The sequence below is a fragment of the Pseudorasbora parva genome, chromosome 19 (assembly GCF_024679245.1).
Source record: "Pseudorasbora parva isolate DD20220531a chromosome 19, ASM2467924v1, whole genome shotgun sequence".
Taxonomy (NCBI): Eukaryota; Metazoa; Chordata; class Actinopteri; order Cypriniformes; family Gobionidae; genus Pseudorasbora; species Pseudorasbora parva.
In genome coordinates this window covers 20,722,317-20,742,862 of record NC_090190.1, presented here as the reverse complement: position 1 = coordinate 20,742,862, position 20,546 = coordinate 20,722,317, and the positions used below count along the sequence as shown (strand labels likewise).

General features: G+C 36.9%; 1 protein-coding gene across 8 annotated transcripts in view; it reads left to right on the top strand.

Moving 5' to 3' along the window:
- Positions 1-20,546, top strand: part of epb41a (erythrocyte membrane protein band 4.1a) — a 104,921-nt gene that overhangs the window by 58,165 nt on the left and 26,210 nt on the right. For 4 of the 8 annotated variants that reach the window (XR_010899305.1, XM_067425983.1, XM_067425985.1 and 1 more), the window contains 5 exons: positions 5,291-5,535; positions 6,011-6,085; positions 6,808-6,846; positions 11,934-11,996; positions 19,752-19,922. Coding sequence is in view for 7 of the 8 variants with exons in the window: in XM_067425983.1 (XP_067282084.1) it covers positions 5,291-5,535; positions 6,011-6,085; positions 6,808-6,846; positions 11,934-11,996; positions 19,752-19,922 (593 nt within the window). In the remaining variant the exon portion in view is untranslated. Of the gene's footprint in view, positions 1-5,290; positions 5,536-6,010; positions 6,086-6,807; positions 6,847-11,933; positions 11,997-12,123; positions 12,172-19,751; positions 19,923-20,546 lie in introns of all 8 variants that reach the window. The other 4 variants (XM_067425989.1, XM_067425984.1, XM_067425986.1 and 1 more) reach the window with 4 other exon arrangements.

Sequence of the window (20,546 nt, the reverse complement as noted above, 5' to 3'; positions counted from 1 at the left end):
TGAGATTAAACTGTGGCAAAAGAAGTCAAATTCACAGTGCTCATGAAAGAGTAGGCAAAAAGTACCTGGATGAGCTACTGTTTCCGGTGAGAATCTGAATACGATGGACATTTTACTATCCCATGAGGCCACATTAGAGGATTTATGAATGACAGTGAACGATGTAACTGATGCTGGTAGATCACATGATAATGGCAACATGGCAAATGTATAGGGGTGTAGCGGATCGCAGTTGATCCGTGATCCGTACGGACCACGACCCACGGTTCGGCATGCGCGTGACCCGTGGATTTATTACGCATTTTTTTAAACTTGCGGATTAATCTTAATTGTTTCGCATCATGTGTTCACGTGAACAATGCTTGTTAATCAGTCAACAATGGCTAGTGAAGGAGCAGAAGAAGCAGTGCAGCAGTGGGGATCGTTTTCGCACCGGCACACATTTTTCGTTGTGCTCGACGCGCTGAATTAAAGTGACAGCGCATTAAAACAAACATGTATCGATGCAAAAATCTAGTAATTCCACCACAGATGCATATAATGTAAACTCCACTCTGTTTCTAAGTCAATAATGATAGATGATATAATGGAGAGCACTTTTTATTTCTTGGGGCTGGAAAAACGAAGTTCTTTATCACCTGCAGGATTTCTTGTGAAGAGATTTTAAAAAAAGAAAGAAAAAAAAAAAGACGAGTCGGCTATTTTTGTCTATTGTAAGTTCTAATTTAAAATGTTTGTTATTTTAACATTGTCTAGCCTATGTTTCTAAAGTAGGTACTAGGCTATATAAATGTAAAGTAATGAATTGAATAAAATATTGTTTAAATGTAGTGCGTTTAAACATGGTTCATCACTCATCTATAAAAGAGTGTTTAGGAGGCCTACAATTAGAATTGCAATGCTGATAAGCCATGTTTAGTAACTTAAAAAACAAAAAACGAATTAATGAATACGTGTTGAACACAAAAGAAGATATAAGGTAATCATAGATATAAGGCAGTTTTATCTATTATTTATACCACAAGAACAAAAAAGTCAAGTGACTTTGACTTTTTTGAATGGCTACCGTCAAATGTCTGGTCACCAACATTCTTCAAAATATATTATTTTGTGTTCAACAATGAAAGAAACACGTACAGGGTTGGAACAACTTCAGGGTGAGCATATGATGACAGCATTTTCAATTTTGGGTGAACTATCCCTTTAAGTGGCCCTTTATTTCATTGGATGTTAGATTAACTCCAAGTACAGGTTTAAATTACAGTTTTTAAATATATTTTTTGTGCACATTATATATATATATATATATATATATATATATATATATATATATATATATATATATATATATAAGTGCACATTCAATACATTTAAGTTTAAATGCACAAGGGCAGATTTTTATTTATTTATTACTACAAAGTATTTAAAGGAATTTGTTCTATTAAATGTATTATATTTACATTATTTACTGTGCGTGTGTGTGTGTGTGTGGGCATTTTTTTGTGACATATGAGGACACAAATGTGTATAATGACATGGGTATGGCACAGGTATTGCAAGGAGAGGGTGAAATATGAGGACATTGGCCATGTCCCCACTTATCAAAATGCTTATAATTTATAATAATAATTATAATAATTAATAATAATAATTCCTTACATTTATATAGCGCTTTTCTAGGCACTCAAAGCGCTTTACATAGAAGGGGGGAATCTCCTCAACCACCACCAGTGTGCAGCATCCACCTGGATGATGCAACGGCAGCCATATTGCGCCAGAACGCTCACCACACACCAGCTGATTGGTGGAGAGGAGCCCGAGTGATGAAGCCAATCAGGAGAGGGGGATTATTAGGAGGCCATGATGGACAGGGGCCAGTGGGCAAATTTGGCCAGGATGCCGGGGTTATACCCCTACTCTTTATCGAAGGACATCCTGGGATTTTTAACGACCACAGAGAGTCGAGACCTTGGTTTAACGTCTCATCCGAAAGACGATTATAAATCATACAGAATGAGTTTTTTTAGAAAGTAAATATGCAGAATGTTTCCTGTGATGGGTAGGTTTAGGCGCAGGGGCAGTGTAAGGGGATAGAAAATACGGTTTGTACAGTATAAAAACCATTACGCCTGTGTGTGTGTGTATGTGTGTGTGTGTGTGTGTGTGTGTGTGTGTGTGTGTGTGTGTGTGTGTGTGTGAGCCTGTTTATGTGGTTTATGAGGACACAAATTTGTATAACTACATGGGTATTACACTGGTATTACACTATAAATGTGGTTTATGAGGACATATCAAATTTCCTCATAATTCAAATGGCCTTAAAAACATACTAAATGATGTTTTTTTGAGAAAGTAAAAATGCAGAATGTTTCCTGTGATGGGTAGGTTTAGGGGCAGGGGCAGTGTAAGGGGATAGGAAATACGGTTTGTACAGTATAAAAACCATTACGCCTATGGAGAGTCCCTGTAAACCACATAGACCAACGTGTGTGTGTGTGTGTGTGTGTGTGTGTGTGTGTGTGTGTGTGTGTGTGTGTGTGTGTGTGTGTGTGTGTGTGTGCGTGTGTGTATGGAGTAGTCAGGTAAGAAACATGCAGAAATCAGACTATTGAAATCTACCGGCCTTACATTTACTGACAGTCCTTTTCAGAGTACAGTCCTATGGAGAGTGTTCCAGTTCAGTCTCTTGAGGTTGCATTTCAATTAAAGTAGCTGGCTGTGTAGATGGTAACAACTCACTAGAGTTTGGAACAGAGCCATGTGTCTCTGAGGTAAAGTGGAGGTGATTTCTTGTGGTATAAATAAACTGTGGTTGCTTTAGGCAGTTCAGGTGAACTCACTGTGGGAGAAAAATCACAGATGGGGTGTGATCCAGAAAAGAAACCCTGGTTAACCCACTGTTAATTTAATCATTCATCCCTTAGGTATAATACAAACAGATTTAATTACCTTCTGCATTCATGTGATGAGATGTACACTGTTGGTCATTTATTACAAACAAATTCCTTGAAGGGAATCTTAGTCTTTAAAAAATTTCAGGTGAGGCAATCAGCAAACTACCCTCTCTGAAATGCTACAGAATGATTGCTGTTTTGATAGTAGTAGTTGCTTCCCGAGAATTTTAAATGAAGGTAAGTTTGGTATTGTTTATTCTTGTGGATAACAACGCCCAGCATGTAGCTATGAAGACTCGAAAGTCTATGGAGAGTGAGATTTTGAGTTCCTGAAGCAATTGTGTTTGTTGAGTTATCTTTGATTGGCAGGTCGGTCTTTGCCCATAGCATTTCTCACAGTCGGACAGGAGCTTGATGAATTCAAGAGGAGTGAATGGGCGGGAAAAAAAATATAGGCAGAAACATGAAAGGAGGATTGGTTTGTCCTCCTGGGCTGCACTCTTTCCTGAAGTGGAGCTTTATGCCCTTTATGGTTTTCTTCTTTCCTCCTAAAGTTCCTACTCTTACGACGCCGCACCTGTCACTGTGTTTACATGATTTTGAAGGTAATTTCAAATTTGAGATAACTTAAAAGCCTTTTTTTTTAAATTACCCTCGTGAAAAAAACTGTGTAATTGTATTGAATGTGCACTTAGTGTAATTAAAATCTATATAGTGTATGTATAGGATAAATGTACCTATTGAGCTCAAGTACCCATTAAGCACACTGCTATCTTTGAGCTCAGATAATAAAAAAAAGGTTTTGCGCAGATGCTATAGAACATTGTTAGTTTATCTGTATAAGATTGTGTGCTACCCTAATATATGCACATGCATTACTTATGTACATTAATCATCACTCATTACTTACTTGTACTTTTAAATCCATTATATTATAAATTTACATATAAGTTTATTGATGTTCTGTGGTTTTACACTTCTATAATTTTTTTAAGATTTCATATTATTTTAAGGTAAGCCTAATACATTGTAGTGTACCCTCTACTAAATCAAAGCTTCAGCATGACATCATTAAGAAAAGGTATAATTTCATAGATATTTTCTATAATAGCTATTCATATTCAAATATGTATGAACTTAATACATGACCTAGATTATTTATTTAGCAGAATTGTTTAAATGGATAGATTTAATATTTATTAATTTAAGAAAAGTTTGCTGTTCTAATAAAGCTCAGTGTGCTCCCTTTAAGCTCTTCCACACTAAACGTCTGCGTAAATACTTCGGAAACAGACTTTACATATTAACTAATGGTTGTCACTTCAAGTTAATTTTTTATAAAATTATTCTTTAAAAATGTTGTTTAAAATAAACAAGAATTTTGCCAAAAAACATGTTAGCTTAATGGGAAGATAACATGTACCCTTTAAGCACAGCCAGACTTGTTGCATTTTGCATTTAATGATGTATACCATAACTTAAATGCTTTTGTCATTTATAATAAAATGTAATATTAACGAGAGATTTATCTTATTTTAACATTACTTTTTGTACTCAAACCAATCCCCTGTGCACAAAAATGTCTCAATGTAGATATTGGTGAGCTTGATAGGTACATTTACCCTAAATATAGTATTAATTACATAAAAGGCCAATTGTGTGCTTAAAGGGAGTCCACTGTCATGACTATATTTCTTAACATATTTAAAAAGGGCACTTTGTAATATTATCAAGTTAAAATATTTTATAGTAAAAAAAATTTAATTATATGCTTTAAGAAGTAAAGTATTTTTATTGACTATTTACTAACATAGTAAATCACATGTAAAGTACTTCATTAATTTTAACTGTAGCGTGTTATAAATATTACATTTACAGTTTGCATATAATAAATGGTACTGCAAATGTGTAATTAAAATATATTTAAAACAACATTAAAAGTATGTTTTATGTTTTAGTAAATTCAGCAGTACATTTGAACAAAATTTCTAAGAATTGTCAAACTACATTAATTCCTACTTATGTGGGCTTAAAAAAACCTTCAAAAATTCAGCATTCAGTTTCAAACATTCAGTTTTCACTTGTAGGAAATTAATTGAAAGTGTATTATTTCAATAATAAGTACTCTTTTCAAAAGTATGCTAAACCTTTTTTTTGAGTGAACTAATTTAGGTTTGAATCATTATATAATTATCACAATAAGACCAAGAATGTGTATTATTGCTTGTATGTCTTCTGTTTCCCATCAGAGGTGCACAACAAACACTGGTTTTACGGCAGACAAAACTCAAACAATTGTCACCATCTACGTTAAAGTGAACGTATTTATTTTTACTGCATGACTTTAGTGTAACATGCTTTTTTTCTCCTCTGTCCCATTCATTTCTCTCTGACAGCCATGGTTTCGACCCCAGATAAGAGCGCTCGTCCCGTCAGCGCTCCCATCATGTCTCCCATCTCCCCGGGTGATGTGGCTCCTTCCCCAGTGGCATCTGCTGCCCGTACTGACCGTAAAGAGACGTCCACGCCCACAGGCCGTCTACGCTCCACTGAGAGGAAGAGTGAGGTCAAGGCAGAGGCCCATGTGACAGATGGCTCTAAAACACACAGCACCAAAGCAGAGGGCACACCTGAAATCAAGGTATGGCGCACAAACAAATATATACACTATAGTTTATCAACATGAAATTAAACGAAATATATTATAAATCATAATTAATACTACTGTTATTAATACTACTGTTATTTTTTTAATTTAACAAAATTATATTTTGCTTTAGATCATTTAAGTGTCTTATCCCTTTATTGTATAAGTTAGTATAGATGAAAGCCTCAGAAACTTAAACAAAATTTAGAAATGCTTTTATCCATAAACCATTTTATTAATCTGCAGTACAGATCTCCTAACTGACCTCTGATTTATTGGAGTAAGTGATCAGAAAGCAAGGCTAAAAGTACATGTAAGATGCCTTAAGGCCTTTTCATAACAAGAATGACAACAGTTCAAAATAGAAACAAAAAGCATCTTTACTTGAGACCACAAATGTTAGACAGACATGATATTTAGGTCTATTTGAGGTAGCAAGAGTATGCATACTCTCTCTGTGCTGCTGCAGACGGTAGCCCGGCGAGAACGGCGGCACCGTGATGCCCCGGTGGTGACGGCCACCAATGGGGAGAGAAAGAGCCAGGTTTGTGCTCATGATTTCAGGCAATCACTAAGGCTGTTATTATATGCATTTTATAAAATTGGCCCTTCACTAAGCTCCACCCCCCTTGATTACTCTTGTTCGCTCAGACAAGCTTTACAAACCCACGTTCTGAATCAAAATGCAAATGAACTATGTTATCATCTAAGTTATTAACATTAATCTATTTTGGAACATATGTTCTTACTGATATTACACATTTATTAGGGAATGAAAGCTGCCTCATAGTTTAATGTACTTCTCAAGATCCTTGTGTTATTATAAGTACCATGGAAATAACATTTTACAGTATTTTTGGACAATACCTGTACAATTGCTAAATTAAATAAATTCAGATTCTCCAAACAGACAACTTCTGTAGACTTTTTTTCAAAAGAACAAAGGGTGTTTAATAAAATTGTAGAAACCAACAGTTGCTTAAGATGGATTGGTCAGTCATTTTAAGGCGGGGCTTAGCAAAGGAGCAATTGTATAATCAGTAATATTATTTTCAATAATAGAATAAGCAAAAACGTATGTTAAAAGATTAGTGCATGCTTACAACATCATAGTAACATGTTATAAGGCATAAATGAACAGCTGTAAAGAAATCATAACCATTATGAATCTTTTTTTTTTGATGCAGTAAGTGAGTAGCTTACAAGAGGTAACTTGTTTTGTAGACACTTACATGCTCTCTTCCTTCCCCCCTGGGGTCTAAACAGTCACCACGGGCGGACACAGAGATGGTGCGCATGAGGAAGGTCAGAGCTCGTTCCATACAATTATCACAGCATGAGGACGATGCCATTGTACTCATAATCTCCTCACTGTCCATGCTTTACAACAAAAAGATAATTTATTACTTTTTCTCATCTGCTTTGGCTGTATCTTGTTTGCACTTGTATGAGTTTGGCTGTACCAGACAACACTGTAGCTGCCAGATACATATTGGCAGCACCATTAACTCAGTGCATTCTGAGGTTTACAGAATTAAGTGTTCACGCCCCAAGTAAAGATGAACATTATGACATTGTTATTGTGGCATTTACTCTAGCATGCATTGTCTGTGATCATGTACTGTCTTTTCCATAGATTCAGACCTAAACTTTGGTTTTTAGGGAAGCCAAACTGTTCCCCTGCTGCAAACCTGAGTTACTCCAACTTTAAATCCAACTGAGATAAATAATATGAACAAATTCATTACCATTTTTAGAGAAGCGATTTAAAGCATAATTTAAGGAATGTTCAAAATATTTTAAGCTCTATCAACAGAAACATCCTGATAATGTAGAACAGAATATATAACAGAGATATATACACTACCAGTCAGAGGTTTGGACATACCTATTTTCCTGAAAAACCCATGCCCTGGATGATTTCAGCAGTACAATATTGTCAAAAGTAGTGGGAAACCCCTCCAAATCATTGAATTCAGGTTCCTTGGTCAAAGTGGGGCATACAATCAAGCACCTAGGCATGCAGACTGCTTCTACAAACATTTGCGAAAGAATGGGTCACTCTCAGGGGCTCAGCGAATTCAAGTGTGGTACCGTGATAGGTTGCCACCTGTGCAATAAGTCCATTTGTGAAATGTCCAAATTACTAAATATTACACTGTCAACTGTTAGTGGTATTATGATGTTAATGGAAGCAATTGGAATCAACAGCAACTCAGCCACGAAGTGGTAGGCCATGTAACACTTCAGCGGGGTCAGTGCATGTTGAGGTACACATTGCGCAGAAATCGCCAACTTTCTGCAGAGTCAATAGCTACAGACCTCCAAACTCTGTCTGGTCTTTAGATTATCTCAAGAACAGTGTGTAGAGAGCTTCATGGAATGGGTTTAAAAGGCCGAGCAGCTGCATCCAAGCCTTAGATCACCAAGTGCAATGCAAAGTTTTGGATGCAGTGGTGCAGTGGAAGCATGACCCCACTGGACTATAGAGCAGTAGAGATGTGTTCCCTGAAGTGATGAATCACTCTTCTCTGTCTGGCAATCTGATGGACGAGTCTGGGTTTGATGGTTGCCAGGAGAACGGTACTTGCTTGACTGCGTTGTGCCAAGTATAAAGTTTGGTGGAGAGGGGATTATGGTGTGGGGTTGTTATTCAGGTAATGGGCTTGGCCCCTTAGTTCCAGTGAAAGTAACTCTTAATGCTTCAGCATACCAAGACATTTTGGACAATTTCATCCTCCTAAATTTGTGGGAACAGTTAAGGGATGGCGCCTTCCTGTTCCAACATGACTGCGCACCAGTGCACAAAGCATGGTCCATAAAGACATGGATGAGCGAATTAAGTGTGGAGGAACTTGACTGGCCTGCACAGAGTCCTGACCTCAACCCGATAGAACACCTTTGGGATGAATTAGAGGCAGGCTTTCTCGTCCAACATCAGTTCCTGACCTCACAAATGCACTTAGAATAATGGTCAAACATTCCCATAAACACACTCCTACACCTTGTGGAAATCCTTCCCAGAAGAGTTGAAGCTGTTATAGCTGCAGAAGTGTCGTGAAACCCACCTATTAAAGCACTGGTCATTCACACCTGAGAGTTGTAAAAGACTGAAGAAATAGGTGTGTAAAATATAAAAATGTATATTAGAAACTACTAAAAACTTACATGAACAAATCAAAAACATTTGAATAAATTCTTCTTAGAAACATTAACAAATCAGCATTATAACTTTACAGAGCTATGGTCCATATGAAAAAGTAAGCAAGGCTGAATCTGTTGAATGTTCGCATTGAAATCAAGTCAGTCAAGTTAAATCTTTACTGAATGCGGTCTAGCAGCTTGTTCTGTGAGAAAAAGAAAGAAACCATTTTGAAAACAACAAGTGTTTTTGAATGGAAGAAGACTAGTCTGCAGATGGTCTGGAATTTAATGTTAGTTGCACAAGTCAGCTTGAATGGTGGGAAAAGTTCCAGTGTGAAGCATTTATGATGCATGCGAGTGCTGTTTAAGGTGTGGGAGAGATGCTGTGTAAAAGATGGGAGGGAATAGGATCAATGGGGCAGGTTGTAGGACGGTTGGAGAGGAGAACTTTAGAGACTGCTGCCTCCATAGGAGAGTAGAGATTTGCATGCGAGTCGTGGGTGTTTGTTAGTTTGTTGTGTTGAGAATTGGCTGCTCCTGATTGTTACTTTATCTGTGAAAAATTGGCAAAGTTGTCAGCCATTAGGGAGGATGTGGGAGGAAAGAGGTGAATGCCTTCTCAGTTTGCTAGTGTCTGAATTACTGTTGATCTTGTTGTATAGTTGGATGCTTTTGCAGGCAACATTGGCAAAAAACGAAGACAGCAAAGCAGTGGATCTCTTTGACTTATATGCATAAGCTCTCTAAAGATGTGGTCTCACTTGGCAGCACATGCAGCATGTCATTCTCAAATTCCCAAAAGGCCTTGACTAAACATAACAGGAAAATATTTATGCATAACCTACTCTAGAAAAAAAGCTATAACACACAATAAATGTAATGTTTTTAAGACCACCAGACTTGAACTGATTCTAAATTTCATCCTTAATAATTCAAACTTGTTTATGAATTATGATTTCTGTTGTGAAAACCACACACAGGTATTTTGCACAACATATATATGCATGGTTAGAGAATGTGACCCACTGCTACCTACTCAAGTCAGCAGAATTGTTAGGATTTGCATACTTTCTCCTGAATAGTCCCCTATCATAGAAGTGAAAGAACAGATAAGATCTAGAAGGGTTGTTAAAGCATAGAGCATTATTTCCATTTATTTATTCCTACCCTTGTGAAAAAGATGTGTATACTTTAGCAATAAAAAAGAGAGAAATTATTGAAGAGATAATGCGCTTTAAAAGAGTACAAACTTAAGTGCAAATTAAACTGTATCATTGTTTACATTTATTAAATGTGGTTAGATGTACTTAAAGTCCTCATGAAATCAAAATGGACCCCATTTACTTTGTTAGCACATATTACATGTCTTAGGGTGAACAATTAATCCGTGCAAGTTAATACACAGAAAAAATAGTTATAATCTTCAATCAAAATCTCAAAAGTTACTTCCGGTCTGGAATGGCGTTGCCTTTCCGATGACAGCAGTTTGACGGCTTGGGTTTGAATATCCTTAACCACTCCCCTCTAACCGTGCTGAGGTAAAACCCTGCCCTCTGTTCAATATTCCGTTTATATTCCGTTATGTTCCGAAATACGTCACAGCACTGAATAAATCTCAGTTGCTACTTCCGGTTCACTGGGTCTTTAAGTGGGTTAAAAATACTCTAAAGTTCATCTTTACATGTAATTTCATAATTACTTCTATTGTCTTTGTAATGTGGTATACTGCCGAATGTACTGACAAGAATTTGTGGTAAACTAAAATATACTTTAATTTAATTTCTATTGAAACATGTATATAATATATTTAAATATATTTGAAATTGCACATTCATAATGATGTAGCAGCTCAATACATTTCAAATGTAATATAGAATAACACACTACAGTTAACATTGTAATAAAATACTTTAAATTGGCTTTATGTCAGTCAACACATTCAGATAAGTATACTTCTTTAAAGGATTTACAGTCAAAAATAAGTTTTACTTTAAGGTACATTTTAAAAGAGCCCTTTTTAAAAAAAGTGTACCGTGTTAAGAAACATGAACATGGAAGAAAGAAAACTCTCTAACTACACTTAAATGTACTTAAAAGTAATGTTATATATGTTTGATTCATATTATATCATGCAAGTGCACATTCAATATAGCCTGACAAGCCAGACCCACATCAAGATGTTTGGTCTGGAAACTCACCATAGACAGGACTCAATCCGAGGGGCGGATAAACGGTTGTCTTTCAAACTCCTTCTGCACACGATAGGATAGCGCTACACCAATCAGAGCAACGAAGGTGAAGCAGAGCTTGTTGATAGATTAAACATTCACCGTATTCGGTCGGCTAAACTCCAAACACATCTTCCCTTTTTAAGAATGACTTCAGTGCCGTTCTTTGTTCTTTCCTCAGAGAAAAGCTTAACTCCAAGTCTTCCAGAATCGCAGTCAAAGCTGATTCGAAAGACCGCCGTTCGCCAGTTTCTGTGTTTACTAGAAGCACGCAAACGCAACTCGGCCGTCGTCATTATGGCCCCGCCCGCCGACTCTATACACGATGTGATTGGCCCGGCAAGATTGAGGGGAATACAGCTCAGAAGGGTATTGAGAGTTCCTAGACGACACTTGCGGGCAGATTAAATTTGCTGCCGCCAGGGTGCGTCTGGATTTCTAGGCTACAGTCAATACAATTAAGTACATTTATTTTTCACAAGGGAGGTCAAACGCTTTTAAGATCATGAGATATAAAAATGTGGTCAGCTATGTCCAAACTTTTGACTGGCAGTGTGCCTTTTATATACTGTAGATAATCATGTAGTTATACTCTCTAATATTCATCTTATAACCAAGATTATCCAAAACATTTTCAAGACAAGATTTACACCGGTTGGGCCAGTGTTGCTTGGTCATTTAAATGTAGCATTGATTTGATAACACCAGACAATTACAAAGTTAAAAGTGTTTCACAAATTATGGCAAAGAGGATCTTATTTTAAACTCATTACACTTCCATAACTTTACCCATTGCACAATTATCCCTGACTTCGCAGTCACCCCTGACCTTTGACCTCTCCCCCCTGTCTAGTTGCGTCTGCTGTGGTTCATCCATATTTGATTTTTATCTCCATCCCTCCACATCCCCACACACTGAATGCAACTGCAGATCAAAACCTTAAAAATGACCCAAGAATCATTTCACGACTTTCTCTACGCTCAAACACTGCCAACTTTTGTCCCCCCTGTTCTTCACAGAAAAGAGCTAAGAAAATTGAGGGTGAAACTATTTATATCAGACATAGCAATTTAATGTTGGAGGTTTGTATTGAAACTCTGGAAATGTCTTGTTTTTGCTGCTGCATGTCTCACTGCATGATATTCTGTTTCATCTCGTTTCTTTCTTCATTCTTCTCACCGCACACTTTTTTTATGTTTTGTTTTGTAGCTTAACCCTAAAGGCTTGGCATGCACTATTTACCTCACTAACTGTAATGCAAGTACTCACTTCTATTTATTCTTTGTTTTTTAGCATTATTTCATTAAATATATGATTGGGAGTTTTGTTTTTAACTTATTTTTTTATTACATTTATTTACATTTTTTCTGTTATTAATTTCATGCAAAATGCAGCTAGTAGTATTTGTTTAAGCACTTATAAATACATCTGTAGATGCCTTTTACAGGCTGTTAACATTATTGCCTTTTATTTAGTTTAGCAGTAGGCTCTATGCCTTCTCTGTTTCAGCTTTTCTAAACATGTCTAATGGGCTTTTCACACTTTAAATTAATAACCAATTTATAAACCTGTATCATGTTTCCTTTCCATGCTTCCTACTTACCACATTTTGAGATTTCACACTAGATTTAGCCTGCAGGCTGGCCTGCAAATTGACGTCATGGCTAAACAGTTCAATAATAATGATTGAAAAAGAACAGCATGTGTACAGAACTGACCAACTGTGGAACTGACACCACGTAAATCTATATATAAATGTCAATAGTACAGTCTCTTCATCACTACTTAATCTGTTATTTTTAATGGACACTGAAACTAAACACAGTGACCGAGCAAAGCACATGGCTATTTATTCAGGGAATTCAGGATTTCATGAGACTTAAAAGTGGTCTTTAGTCTGAGTTAAAGGTTCAGTGTGTAAAATTTAGGAGGATCTATTGCCATAATTGCAATATAATATACATAACTATGTTTTTAGTGGTGAGAAAAATAAAGAGCCACAAAGAACAGCGGATGACATTAAAGAATGGCTTTTTATTTATTTATTTTTTAATTCTTTAAATTTAACAATTTATTAAAAGTTTTAAACAACCCAGGCTCATTGGATATACGTGACTCTGCCTACATTTTTGCAACACCCCAATTATGTACCTCCAGGTACGTTTACCTGCACTTTTGGGGTAAACCGTCCACCGGAGGCGCTAAGTGGTAATATTTTTTCTCCATTCCAGATGCACAACATGACACCATGACTGATCTCACAGAATAAAAATTATTCTGAGTAACTAACTCCACTCCTACCCTAAATCTACCAACTCTCAACAATATAAAACATAACAGTAACGCCCGTTTCACACATACTCCGTCTGCAGTGCGTGTGCGGTGCGCGTTGCGTTGCGTGTTGCGTTGCAGGAGCCCCACACATGTAGTTCTTTCACATATGCTGCGTTTGCCGTCCGCAACTGATCCGCTGTTGCATACCACAAACACAGCATTGAGTCATTATTTTTTATTTAAAATCCAAAAGTTTTACTGAACATGCCTCGTCAGAATTCCAATTCTCTTTGTTTACTCTTTATTAGAAGTCAGGTTACGTAGCCTACTACATTTAAACAACATTTTATTAAATTCATTCATTCATATTTATATACTTTAGATTTAGCTCACACAAGTGGCAAAACATTTAAACATAAGGTTATAGCCTTAAATCACAAACATTTTAAATTAGAAACTTACAATAGGCTATTCAAAAACAGCCGACTCTCGTCTTTTCTTTCGTTTTTACACCCTTTTAAAAGAAATCCTGCAGGTCAAAAAGAACTTTGCTTTTCACCTCCAAGAAAGGACGAGTGCTCTCCATTATGGCACATTTTTTTTACTTAAATGCCAGGTAAGGTGTCGTTTTGTTGCTTTACTTGAGAAAAAAAGCCATGTGTTGGCTTTGAAACAAGAGTATATTTTAAATGATATGCATCTGTGGTGAAATTACTAGATTTTCGCGTCAGTACATGTTTATTTTAATGCGAACAATGTTCTATCACTTTAATGCAGCAACGCAGCGCAGCAAAAAATAGACTCGGTACGAAAACGATCGCCTCACTGCTGCAGACGCAACACTCCTGGAACGGACTGGCGGACCGCATCCGCGTGCAGTGTGAAAGCTGTCATCCGTTAACATGGGTACTGAAAAAAAAAACGCACCGCACACGCACTGCAGACGGAGTATGTGTGAAATGGGCGTAACAGGCAAATAAATGTACAGTCACATTTATTTATTGCAAAAACTGACCAAAAAAACAGTATAAAAGTATTAACTCGTGTTGCATTCCAAGTCTTCTGAAGTCATACGATATCTTCATGTGAAGAACAGAGTTGATCTTAATGTTTTAGTCATTTAAATGATGATCGCACTCCTTTGCGAACAGAACACACACGCACTTGTTCATTCATATTTCTGATTCAAATGATACACAACAAGTTGAATGACGCGATTGGTCACAAGACACACGAGAGCCAATGGCATTTTACAATCAAAGCTGACGTAATGACGCAATTGGTCACGAGACACACGACAGCCAATGCTGTCAAAGCTGATGTGACGTTTCTTCCGGCGGCAATATTTGAAATGTATTATTAATCTTTGGCGGATGGATTCAACGTTACTGATCGCTTTTGGGGATTTTCTTCACACAAATCAATCGTTTGGCCTCGGAACACTTGGAATATTTGTACTTTCTGAATAAATTATGTATGCAGTCGTATCTGCCTGTTATATCCTGTTTTTTATAATACACAAATGGGTAGGTTTAGGGAAGGGATTGAGTTACACTTTCAAAATGTGTCTGAATATGTGTGTGTGTCCACAATGTAAATGGATTTATAAACATACTAAATAGTTTTTTTGAAAATGTAAAAATGCAGAATGTTTCTTGTGATGGGTAGGTTTAGGGGCTGTGTGTGTGATGGGTAGGTTTAGGGGTAGGGGTAGGGGCAGTGTAGGGGGAAAGAATGTAACGACGTTGATAAACACGCTAAAAAGCGATTATGCGTCTTGATAGCACGCCAAAATGGCATACGAATTGCCGTGTCTTATATACGCCAGTTCATGAGATCAGTCTGGGAATGGAGAAAAAATATTACCACTTAGCGCCTCCAGTGGACGTTTCACCCAAAAAATGCACCTGGAGGTACATAATTCGGGTGTTGCAAAAATGTAGGCATGCAGAGTCACGTATTTCCAATGAGCCTGGGTTGGTTTTAATGTATAATTAAATATATAAATAGATACAAAACACAATTTACTTAAATTCACAGTAAAAGTTAAGTAACCTAACTCAACTACAATAGGCCTAATAATAACACCAAATAACAGCAATAATACTGATGATATTACAGCACTAATAACATCAAAGTAGACTGTATTCTTGGTCTGCTGCAAACCAGCTTAAGTTCAGCATTATTTTGCATTAATATGACCATATTCTCTGGCTAAATATTTTAGAACGCATTGCCTTATTGTTTCCATGGCAATGGGTCATGCTTCTCACATGACACAATAGCTGCAATTGAGCTGTTTGATAGCTCAGCTGTATCGGTTTATTTAGTGTTTTTTTCTTTTTCATTCAAAATATTCACAAACTTGTTACCTATGACATTGGCTATCTGATAATCTGATTTTCAAATATGTGTAAGTGAATGTGTTTTGTCATAATTATCATGTTAGTTGATCTATAATGCGCGATGGGCGCCGCCATGTTATTTTGCGCCTCAGAGAATCTGATCTGTCGGATTTACATCATGTAAATTCATCCTCATCTCACGAAATACATGAAAGTAAGTGGCCTCAGAGAAGAATAGAGTAAACTATATAGTAACTTCATGTGTGTCTGATTTGAATAAAAAACAGTCAAATTATAACTGCCAGAAAGAAGTTATTGCTACTTCCATAGAAATCAGCATGTTTTTGCTGCTACTTATGTGCATTTAAATGTCTGAAACCTAAAATAAACGTGATGTGGTTGAAAACACTGAATCGTTGTGAAATGTGACGAGCGCTAAGCGCATCTGTCTCTGGCTCAGCGCCAGCCAATGCACGGAAGCACGTTGGATGGCACCGAAATGAGGCGCCGAAATCTGCATTCTAATTTGGTCCGGTACATACTGGTTAAATAGGTACCAGTGCTATTTTGGCACTTGGTTTCAGTACCCAACCCTAGAAGTCACCATTTTGCGTTGTCATGTTTCTACAGTAGTCCTAAACTGACAAACTTCTCTAAAGAGCGCTAGCTACTCTGTTCTCTCCGACAACACCATTTTTGTCCCGTGTCAGCCCCCGTAGCTTCTCTGTGTGCTCTGAAAGGGAGGGGCGAGCGTTGGGAGGGTGCAATTCAAAACATCACCACTAGATGCCACTAAAATTCACACACTGCACCTTTAAAATCAAATATTGACCCAGGGTTAAACAGTGTGAAAAGCCCATAAATGTTCTGAAAATGTGTACTGTTCAGCCAGATGTTGTAATCATTGTGCACATGAAGCTACTAATGCATGTTTTATTTATTTATTTGTTATCAGATTACATATTTATATTAATGATTGTAGTGTTAATTATACTGATTATACAGCCTGTCCCAGTCATATATTTACAGACTATAAAAAGCTAAAAAAGCTGTTTGTCACTGTTGTCCTTGCGAGGTATGATGAGTCTGATAATGAGTCCGACAACCAGATGGATTTTGTGACATTAACCCTTTCAGCCACACCATGACCTCTTCTCTAACCCTGTGACCTCTGTATAACCAGACATCATGTGTAACACTGTCTCCATCACATATGGTGTTTGAGCCAAGCACTGTTTTTCACTTTGCTTTGTCTCATAAATCAACTAATTAACAGACATGTGTCAAATCTATCATATGCTGCATTGAATTATGACAGCATATGATTAATTTAGTACACTATAGCTTTAGAATGGAATATAGACCAGTTTGTAAAACAGCATGTTTAGAGATCAGAACCCAGCATTTGACCCATGTCTAAACTCAAGCTTTGTTCACACCTTGAGCTTGAACTGCTTCTCTAATGTTAAAACCGGTGAAGTGCTTACATGATTACCACCTCATCTGCCTTTTATAGAAGAGTTTAATTAATGATACGGTAACACTTTATTTTAGGGTTCAATTCTCGCTTATTAGCATGCATATTACTAGGATATTGGCTATTTATTGTTACTTATAAAGCACATACTAATGCCGTATTCTGCATGCCTTAAAGGGATAGTTCACCCAAAAAATGAAAATTACCCCATGATTTACTCCGCCTCAAGCCATCCTAGGTGTAAATTACATTCTTCTTTCAGATGAGTACTATCAGAGTTAAAAATGTCCTGGCTTATCCAAGCTTTATAATGGCATTGAATTGCAGGCTAAAATTTGATGCCCAAAAAGTGAATCCATCCATAATAAAAGTACTCCACACGGCTCGGGGGGGTTTAATGAAGGCCCTATGAAGCAAAGTGATTCAATGATATATATTTCCAAAATCCATTTTTAACACGTATCTAGCTTCCGCCAGACCACCTTCCGTATTCAACTTGCGAATAAAGTGCAACTGGTTCGACGTATGCCATTTTGAACTGAGAGGTGTTACACTTTCTTCATAAGTTGAATATGGAAAGGGGTTTGATGGGTCTAAGCTAGATATTTTACTTCATAAAGTTTTAAATATGGATATTTTTCTGACACAAGCTCATCGCTTTACTTCAGAAGGCATTTATTAACCCCTCGGAGCCGTGTTGATTACTTTTATAATGGATGGATGCACTGTTTTAGGCTTCAGATTTTGTGCTGCCATTCACTGCCATTATAATGCTTGTATTAGACAGGAAAATCCGATTGTATTCGCCTGAAAGAAGAATGTCATATAAACCTAAGATGGCTTGTAAATTATGGGATAATTTTCATTTGTGGGTGAACTATTCCTTTAATCCTACCCAATACATAAACGCTACAAAAACTACCTTACTAACTATTAATAAGGAGTTTATTGAGGCAAAAGTCAAAGTTTATAGTGAATGTGTTCCTAATACTAAAGTGTTACCAATGATATAACAACAGAAATTAAATGTTTTACAAACTATAGTGAGCTGCCTGCCAGACTAGCTTTTAAGACATCATAAGCATGCTCCAGCAAAGCCGTACAAAATAGTGCTTCACACAATTATTTTTATAGAGTTTATGTTAGCATGTTGCTAAGCTAACGACACAATATTTTCAAATGTAAAAAAGATTGGTTTGATATATTTTCTGTAAAGGATACACACAACGTTACCTTATATTTCTGCCAAAACTGTATCTTTGGAGGCAGAATAAAGTTGCTAACGATAGCCAAATGTATGCCAGACTATGTGTACAGTGCATGTACAGTAAATTTTATCATTAGCATAGTACAGTACGATTGCAGCTAGATTTTTCTAACCTCGCATACTCTATACATTCAGCTCATGCGTGCATGCTTAAAAGGATTTATCCCAAATTTACGGACGAGTGTCACAAACATCTTGGCTTCATTTGTTTCCACGTAGCAGCTGTCTGAAGTTAGTGAATGTAGATGATGAGGGCTGGTTTCTCATGAGAGTGTTTCACTCTTGCAGATGTTCTGTTGGGCACTGAGACACAGATCAGTTCTCTCCATTTTATTTCCAAAGTCTTGCCTGTCTACTGTAGTTAAATGAATATAGATCAGCTGAGATTTTAGTCTGTCTCTCTCTCTCTCGATCTCATTAATCACAGTCTGTCTGTACACACATGGACCGTTTGTTTTGGGCACTCACATAGACTCCTCTCTGAGATGAATATGCATAGCTTCATAGTGGCTGAGCATACTGATTACCCAATGCCACTGAGAGGAGATGATGGGTGACAAATCAAGCCGCGAGTGATGAGAAAAAGGGGAAAATCCTATTAGAAGACAGTGAAAGTGGAAAGAAGATTTCTGTGTCTTGGTGGCCCATGGGCGATCTGTAGAATGGCTTTGTGTGTGTGACATTCGCTTGACTGAAAGCCGATGTGACTAGGGATGGGGATCATAAGAAATGTAATGATTTTGGTTCCTTAATGACTCCATTAACTATAATAAAAATATGTAAAATAATGATTCAGTGAGTGAATTGGTTGATGAGTTCAAACCCATGACTAATGTGCAATTATCCTCTTTATTATTTTTTTGCTATCTATTTATATTTTTTGTATCATCTTGTATACATTCTTAAAAGTAAAGGTTCTTTATTGTCATCTATGGTTCCATTAAGAACCATCAATGGAACCTTTCCATTGCACGAAAGGTTCTTTAAAGTGGAAAGAAGTTCTTTATATTGTTTTAAAATGTTCTTTGGGGAACCCAAATATGGCATCTCTGTAAACCTTTATTTTTAAGAGTTTTTTCCCATCATCGATTCAGACTACAAGCTCACAACCAACTCCAGATGGAATCTGTGCCTATTTAAGAATTGTTTACGAAACCAAACATCTTAAAATTATCAAGTGCCAGTGTATTGGTAAAAATACTTGATTCCCAACCCTAGATGTGACATCACTTGAGTTTAGGGTAAAATAGTGATTTATTTAAGATGTAAGATCATCATACTAATGAGATATCTTCATTGGTTTATTTTTCTCTCTCTTAATCTTCATCTGTTCCTTCATCTTCCTGTGTTCTCTATTTTTTCCCTCAATTTTGCTATCGGTTCCTACATTTCTCTTCTTTTATCATCTTGTGCTTTTTTTCTTTTGACCTTTTTGGTATACTTCTCTCTGCCTGGACCTCTATTTCTCTCTCAGGATGTGGAAAAGACACAGACCGAAATCATGCGTCATCACACGAGTATCAGCGAGCTTAAGCGAAGCTTCATGGAGTCGGTGCCCGAGTCGCGGCCCAGCGAGTGGGACAAACGTCTGTCCACCAATTCGCCCTTCCGCACCGCCAGCATTAATGGCCAGCTGCAGCCCGATGTGAGTACTGGGGTTACGGAAGGGGTTAAAGGTCACACTTCTTTGTATGCCTTGCTTGAAGATAAAGACTAAAAAGCTTGAAGATATCACCCATGCTTTTCAATGGTAGTTTCATTCTAAACTTAGTTGGAAAATTGATGACTAAAACGCTTTTTCATATCTAGGAATACACATTAGAAATTTATATATTAATTCTGTACTAAATAGTTTCTGATTTTTCAGTTTAACCAAATCATCTGATGTGTATTGCACACAAAACTGGAAATCACACACTTCACTTCACACACACATACACAATTGACTGACTGCTATGAATTTTTTGGGAGGCAGGTTGAAAAGTGATCAGTGTGCTGAAAAGTTGCGTTTTCAAGATAATGAGTTAATGCAATGAGCGCTTTTGAGGATGAACTGTTTTTCCCCCCAGCGTTTGTCAGTTTAGTGACACTTTGGTGGTGACTGGTGAGTAAACTTTTCTGGAACAAGTAGATTTTTTTAAAAAGGGCAAGTGAAAGAGTTTAGCAACCAGACATTAGGCCTGATTAAAATGTCAATTAAAAAAAAATCTATCTATCTATACCAATCAGGCATAACATTATGACCGTGAAGACGGTCAAGTGATTGTTA